Raw genomic sequence first — 7,539 nt, 5'->3', positions numbered from 1 at the left:
GTCAAAACTAGTCAATTTGTATCCATCTATTGGTTTAAAAGTGTCTCATTTTTATTTGAAAGTATGAGGATTATTATTTTTTATTTACATCTTAATTCCTCAAAGTACTTTCTCTTCAATTTGTGTTGTTTAAAGTCATTTCAGAGCAATGCTTCAACACCCGATTTAATTCAATTTTTTTATTCTTTTTACTCCGATGGTCCTTGCCCTAAAATGGGCCCAATAAAACTCGAGTTGGAGTTTTGTCATTGGGTTAGGGGTGATTTTTCTTCTGCCACTAATATTTTGCACTAGTTGGGTATCTTGATAAAAAATAAAGAAATTCCACCCCTCGCACCATCGCTTAAAGAATACATTTCTCCAAATAAAATTTTGAATGAAAGTATACAAAGGGAATGGGCGTAAAAATGCTTACAACAAATAATGAATTTTGTAAATAACGACCTATTGGGTCAGCCCATCGTCACTAATCTGGCAGCGATGGAGGTAAGGATTATCAGACATTACATACCTGGACCAGTAATGTCTGTACTTGACCACAGCAACATCTAGCCATGGCTTATAATTCCCATTATAATGGATGACTCCAGCATTCTCAATCTCAGTTTGATTGAGGGCAGGATCATAACCCAGACCCAACACATGCCAGCTGCGATCTAGAGGATGAGTGAGATTGTCAAATGTGATCAAACCTGGTGGTAGAGACCCAAGCTTCCACAGGGTACGGTCCTCATTCTGCACCAACATTCCCAAGGTCAGCACAGAGGTAACAAAGAGGACTAAAGTAGAAGATGTGTGAAGCAGACTAGTGTTAAAGTTAGGTTTAAGTCTATCTCACAGTGATTAGCCAAGTTAGAACTGGTGAGATGTAATTGACATAAACAGGGTAAAAAATTAAATAGACACCCGCTTAGATATCATGTTCAAGTCGGATCTAAGTCCATCTCACTATGACTAGCAAAAGTTAGAAAACCTTTTTTCAAGAAGAGGTTCCTTTCAACTTATGAGAGATTATTCCCTATAACATAACAAGTTGAACTTTTTTCACAAATAAATGTGGGACCTGAAATTATATAGCCCATGACAATATTACAAAATATTGAAGCTTTTTTTATTATTAGGTGATTTATGATACTTAAAAAAACAAATTGAAAATCATTATGATAGGAGCCTTTACCCAACTATGTTGGTAGTTGGCTGCATGAATCTTAGAACTAAACAATCACTTCTTTTTGGGAGTAGAACTGATTGACAATAACTAAAAGTTGCTTAAGAAATCTGCTCTACATCATCAACGCAAGATAAGAAAGAGAAGACGTACCATATCTTGCCAGCGGTGATATACGCCAGTAATATTGCGCTTCCTCCACTCCTTTAAGTCAAACATATTCATCCCAAATGCCCATCCACATGCATTTGGATCAAAATTCTCTGAAATCTTTGGATTAGAGAAATTAAGGTACTTATCAAACCTGTGAAAACTTTCTTTACATGTCTCCACCGCACCATTCACCATTCCTCCAAGTTCAACTGACCATAGTGGAGTTAGATCTTTCTGAACAACGATATCATCATCCAAAAATAAGATCTTGTCTAGTTTTGGATACACCTCAGGAAGATAAAATCTCAAATGATTCAGCATTGACAAGTACTTTGGATTCCTATATTTGAGATTGTCTGTTCCAGCAGAAAGAGAAGTAGGATGATTGGCCTTGAAGTAATATTCTTTAAGCCGGTCAGATTCAAGTTGACGTAGAACTGAACAATAGGAAGAATTAAGCCACTTGAAATCATCAATGTTCTCAACTTGAATGGTCACATTTGGAGGAGAGTTAACAAGAAACCACGTCTTCATGGCAACAAAGATCAACTTGTCAGTAACTATATGGAATACATGGTTTTCAGGTTCCTTTGCATGTGAGGTAGTAGAATTAACCACCACAGATGTTGCAAGAACATTATCAGAGAATATTGCATAGTGGTAGAGAGTTGGATTGACCAGTTTCTCCGTGTCTATGAGTTCTTCTTCACTACTGTGATCCCGTGAAAAATATTCCATGGTCAGCTCCAGAGAGACGCAGTGTAGACCTTTTGGGACAGATTTTGCAACATGTTGAATTAAAAACGTACTTTGTTTCTTCAGTACAGTAGTTCTATCTTCGGTAGACTGAAGCATGACCCTCAGTTTTCTTGCCAGTAAATTAGAGTCATATAGCTTGTCTTTTGCCACTGCTAAAACATGACCCATGGCTTTTGCCCGTTCAAGTGCACTGGAGAAGCGAGGGTTTTGAAGCATGAGTTCAATATATGCCATACTAATCAAACTAAAAGATCAGAAAGTGGAGACAGGTTAGACAGGCAAAATATTTAGTGAAAACAGGAAGAAGTCAAATTAGCATCCGTACATCATCACTGTTTTTGTCTCTCCTAAAGCTTATTTCCTTCATTTTGAAATTCAGTGTCCTTGTTACGTTGCATCATCTTTTATTTTTCTTTTTTATAATAATTTCCTAATTTTTATGATAACATAAGTGACAAATCCGAAAAATGCTTTATATGTGCACTTTATTTTTTTTAATAGGCAGGGAGAGATTTTGCTTGTTAAACCAAACCAGAGGGTAAAAAAAAAAAGAACATGAAGAAGTAATGCTGTTGATTTAATATGAACTGAAACCAGACGATTTCCTGGGCTAGTATCATATGCACAAAACTGAAAACAACAGAAAAATGAGTAATGTAGTACCTTGCATGCAGTTCAACATCAGAATTAGCTTCTCCTATAGCTTTTCGATTTCTTTGAATGCAGTTCATTAGGGAAGTGTATAGTTCAACATCATCCTTGGCCTGGGCAATGCTTGCATATGCTTTAGCTATTATGACCTGATCTCTCATAAGTTTCAAAACATCATCCCCATGTTGATTATTGTACTCTCTCTTCCATATGCTGTATTTACCACCACTGATTTTGTTGTTTAGATTTTTGGATTGTTCAATTGCTGCTACTTGCTTCTGGTACTCTGCAGTTTTGTCCTGTTGGATTAACTCTGCAGTTCTATTTTCCCTTTTCGTTTGTCGCAATTGCTACAAGGCAAGTCAAGAGGGACACCTTAATCAACTAAAATAAGACATGCAAAATGGGATATAAAGTAGATTCTACACATTATACCCTCCGCAAAAGCTTCACTGGAGTAATTGGCAAGGTTTGACGATTTTGAAGTTCTCCTTCCTGTGGTCCATGTTCATCAGTAGAGCTCCAGTTTCTGTCATCTAATCCAGTCACCATGTGCTGAAAAGCGAAAAAGATGTTAGCCATTTCCTGAGATCAAGAATGATGAACTGAATTTCCTGTTCTCGTCTACAAGCAGCTAAGGAATTACCAATCGAAACTCTGGGATATGATAAGAAGCTTGGTATCCTAGGCTTCATATGATTGGTAATAGATTCCTTCTCTTCAGCCTTATTTTTTGTCTAAGCTATTAAAGGGATCAGTCAAAATATGGCGTCGCAAGACATTTCAGTTATTGCTTTAACTAGCCTTTGTATTGCGCAAAAGTAAATAATGAGAACGAGAGTGTACTTTGGCATCTTTCAACAAGTCATGGTTCTTATCTGCCAGATTCTCCCAGACCCATGAATCAGATAGATCTTTTGAATTTATAGTGATTGTTTGAATATCACCAGAGGCATCTGTATATGATGCAAATATGTTGACATTCTGCATGAAAACTGAACTTCAGCAATTGACAATCTAAGTTTGTACTCTTTATGAGCATAAGTGGACTTCAACTGGTTACCTCTTTTCTCCGGTTTTTGTCTAGGAAACTATCACTTAACATGCCAGCTCTCCCAAGAGTTATTGAAAGCATGAGCTGAAACAAAAAGAAATTGTCAATTAGACAGCTTATTTTGACTAGAATTCTCATATACATCACGGAGAAAAAAAAAACAGCCAAAATAGTTAAAGCATCTTATCAACCAGAAGGATGTAATAAAACACTATGGTGACCTGTCATAAAATGTTCATAGTACTGGCATTAAATTGACATGTCATCCCATTGTTATATGATGCAAAGCTTGACAAATAGAGTGACCAAGACTAAAAAAAACAGTTCCTGTTCCAACTTGTGATAAAGCAAGATGGGGAATGGGTAAAGGGAGAGCAAACATTGAAGAAGAAGAGCCAACAGCAAAAAGGAGTACCCTACAGGAGTGCGAAAGAAAACAGTACAGAGTCAAATTGCAACTTGTACATTTTGAATAGGCCGATGTGAACTCTGCCCAAACAAGTTCGATTCTCCCTTGTCAAAGACTTCGACCATCAAAGCAAATTGTTTCAATCACCAAAGTCAAAGCTGATGAAACGCAACGGGGTAAACTAGTTGAAAGGGAAAAGAGGTCAGAAACCTTTTCTACAAAAAATGTAGCCAGCAAGCAAAGTGCCACTTCAACAGTAAAATTCCAGCACCAAGAAAATTCAAATACTTAAAAATGATAGGATTATCCAATTTTCAGAAACTGAGTTCTTGAAACATTTGGTAATTTCTAGACATGTAAAAGATACAAATAAAAAGGATCTCCTTTCGCTGTTTCAGAGAGAAGCTAATAACTTCTATTCACTCAATCAGAGTATACTAATCGGATAACATGGGAATATCCAAATTAGGTGATAAACAGGCATGAACAAATGATAAAGAAAATCTAAATCTATAAAACCTTGCTCCCCCATTTATGTATATGACCCGCACATGCCTCGATTGGAGTCAAACAAAATATTTACGTATGTACCAAAAAAAATGAAGAAACAAAAAGACGAATGCGAGAACGATCAGATCTTGATGAGATGAAGATAGAGAAGGAGGTAAAGGATTAGAAAAACACTAAAACCAAAAAGATTGCAATTAAGAGGAGATCAAATCTCACCTGGAAAGCGAAGAGAATGAGAAACCTGCAGCTGGCGAAGCTCCCGGGAGAAGCTCCCATGGGCGGCAATGGAGAAAAAGCTCAGAAAGAGAGAGAGAGAGACAAAAATCAAATCTCAGTGGATTTCTTGCTCGTACAGCGAGAAACGAAATAACAAGGTCAATCAATTCCATTTACAGAGTTTCAGTACGATTTCGATTTAGTTAAAGTTCTGGTGAGCAGGGAAGTATAATTAACATCTCAAAATAAAGGGTAATTAACATCAACCCTTTCAAAAAGTTTATTTCTTTGTTAAAAGAAATCAGGATGAAGAAGAAGAGGTAAAACATAAATTACAATTATCGATAGAATTTCAAATTATTAGAGAGGGACTACAACTAACCCAATGAAGAAACAAGCATAAATCATTTATAAAAAGGTCGGTAGATAAAACCGAATCTTTATTTATTACAATAATTAACGATGAAAGATACAATACTTATGAAATTGATGTCAAGAAAAACAAAAGTACCTTTGAGCATAAATTATTTTTAGGAGAAATTCTCTCAGAAAATCTGAAAGAGGAGGGGCTGTCACTCCCTCTTCCCTACTTAATGCAAACAATAGGTGGCTCGATCGAGTTAAAGAGAATACACTTATTTATGATGAGCATTCTCTTTAACTACAATTCATCGAGTCTGACGTTTGAGGTGATCACTCATTCAAAGTTTCAATCGAACTTCTGCAATTAACGAAGCATAGACAGGGAAAGCCGCCATGAGTACTTCCAACAACTCACTTGATGGCGCATTCAGCTTTTAGACAATTCCCTGCTTCTGCTCATTTTTTACTCCAGAGGTGCTTCAATTGCTTCATATCCCACCTCTTGCAAGGAATGTTTGTTACTATGTCATCAGTCCTTCACTTTTATTTTTAGCACCCTAGGTGGGGGTGGCTTTGAACCGAGCTGGTTCGTGTTGAGATCGGGTTTTTAACTCATTTAAGTAAACAAGCCAAACTCGAACGAGGTTCGATTCAGTTCGTGAACCGGTTCGTTTACTTAAAACTGAGGAGTCGGGACTCAAGGCCGAAGGATGAAAGGCGAACGCCAAAACCTTTCCATCTCCAGGAATTACAAGTGCTGAGAGGCCAGAGCCAGTGGGACAATCGTGCATGCCTTCTCCTACTACAGGTACTCTCCCCCCTTCTCACTCGTTCTGTCTCTTTTACTTTCTTCCTATAATCGCCTACTTGAGCATCGTCGTTTGTTGTAAATTTCGTTGAGAGTTAGCCTATTGGAGCCTCTTCTCTTCACATCTTCCCTCCCTCTCACTTAGTTGAAAACAAAATTTTAAGCATCAACTTCCCTTCATGAAGTGAGGCTACAAACAGAGAAGAGCCACTTCACAAAAAGAACTAAAAAATCAAATATTAGAGAGCCAATATAGAGACCCTTGTTGGCTTTTTCATTGTTTTCTGGCTCATACAACGGCTCTGTTTTGGAGAAAATCACCATAATTTGTCTTGAAATCTCTTCAAGGTACCTCACTCACCTAAAAAAATCATATTTGAGATCCTACTTTCATGTTTTGGAGAAAATCACCATAATTTGTCTTGAAATCTCTTCAAGGTACCTCACTCACCTAAAAAAATCATATTTGAGATCCTACTTTCATGTTTTGTTCTGGTTGGCAAAATGTATTTATTTATTTATTTATTATTATTATTATTATTTTGAAATGATGTATGAAGTTCTTTTTGGGAGCTTGTTCCAACTACCTCAAACTAAATCGAGGACAATAAAGAGGAAACCCATTTCCATGTTATGGTTGATTATATATCACATGCGTTCAAAAAGTAAATAACTAATGGGTCGTATGATGATATTGCAATTTCTTTAGCTTGTATTCGCTTTTGTTCTTGTTTTTCAGAGAGCATCACTAACTGACCTTCATTTTTTTTATCTCTTCTTTGCCCTCGTGCTACAACCTTCTCCATTACTTTGATTTTCAAGCAGCAAACTTCGTTTCCGGTTTCCTTTTACTTTCTCTCAGATTTTCCTGTTCTTTGTTTTTTTTTCTTATTTATTAAGCTCTGTTATTTTTGTAAGTTATGTTTTACACTCTGATTTTTTCTCAAATAAATGAGCAATCCTCGTTGATTGCATCACGATATATGTATCTATTATAGTGTTGACCACTTGTTTGACAATATGTGCGTGTGAAAACCATCAGGCTATAATATCATAATTTCTTTAATTGTAAAAAAAATGTCTTGTTCACTACAAGAGTGTATTGTCCCAAACCCGAGCAAGGAGATACAAAGAAAAGTGAGATGTAATGTAGAGCATTAGACATTTGTTGATAAGACAGCCTTCTTGTCCTCTTATTCTTTCGCATACGAGAAAACTTTTCGTTGTTCCGAACAACACCATAATCGAATATCTAAAAAATCAAGTTAGCTACCAAAGTGCCAACCTTTTCAGTGTTCTTAATTGACCTTCAGCAAGACTCTATGTCTCTTGATCGTATTTTTCTCATTTCAGGTATTAGTCAAAGGTAAAGCTACTTCAAGAACTACAATTCTCAATAGGCCTTCTGCTCTAAATGCTCTCACTATAGTTATGGCAAGTCTTTTTTG

The 7,539-nt window shown here is 36.5% G+C and overlaps 1 protein-coding gene across 3 annotated transcripts; it reads right to left on the bottom strand.

Moving 5' to 3' along the window:
* Positions 1 to 364: 364 nt before the first annotated feature.
* On the bottom strand, positions 365 to 5,260 carry LOC137938667 (probable galacturonosyltransferase 3). 3 transcript variants are annotated; one of them, XM_068783649.1, is made up of 8 exons: positions 4,921 to 4,994; positions 4,251 to 4,375; positions 3,795 to 3,869; positions 3,578 to 3,715; positions 3,167 to 3,286; positions 2,744 to 3,081; positions 1,322 to 2,270; positions 365 to 735 (listed from the first exon to the last, which is right to left on the bottom strand). In XM_068783649.1, the coding sequence occupies exons 2-8, from the start codon at positions 4,317 to 4,319 to the stop codon at positions 445 to 447; spliced, it is 1,980 nt and encodes a 659-aa protein (XP_068639750.1). In that variant the 5' UTR covers positions 4,320 to 4,375; positions 4,921 to 4,994; the 3' UTR covers positions 365 to 444. The 3 variants fall into 3 exon arrangements, with proteins under 3 accessions (XP_068639750.1, XP_068639751.1, XP_068639752.1); XM_068783650.1 differs by lacking the exon at positions 4,251 to 4,375 and having other exon boundaries at positions 4,921 to 5,260; XM_068783651.1 differs by lacking the exons at positions 3,578 to 3,715; positions 3,795 to 3,869; positions 4,251 to 4,375; positions 4,921 to 4,994 and adding an exon at positions 3,378 to 3,451.
* Between the last annotated feature and the right edge of the window lie 2,279 nt (positions 5,261 to 7,539).

The sequence above is a fragment of the Aristolochia californica genome, unplaced genomic scaffold (genome assembly GCF_029961685.1).
Source record: "Aristolochia californica isolate CCGP_79_NKW_82.1479 unplaced genomic scaffold, dmAriCali1.0.hap1 SCAF_8, whole genome shotgun sequence".
NCBI lineage: Eukaryota > Viridiplantae > Streptophyta > Magnoliopsida > Piperales > Aristolochiaceae > Aristolochia > Aristolochia californica.
This window is presented reverse-complemented; position numbering and strand designations above follow the sequence as displayed.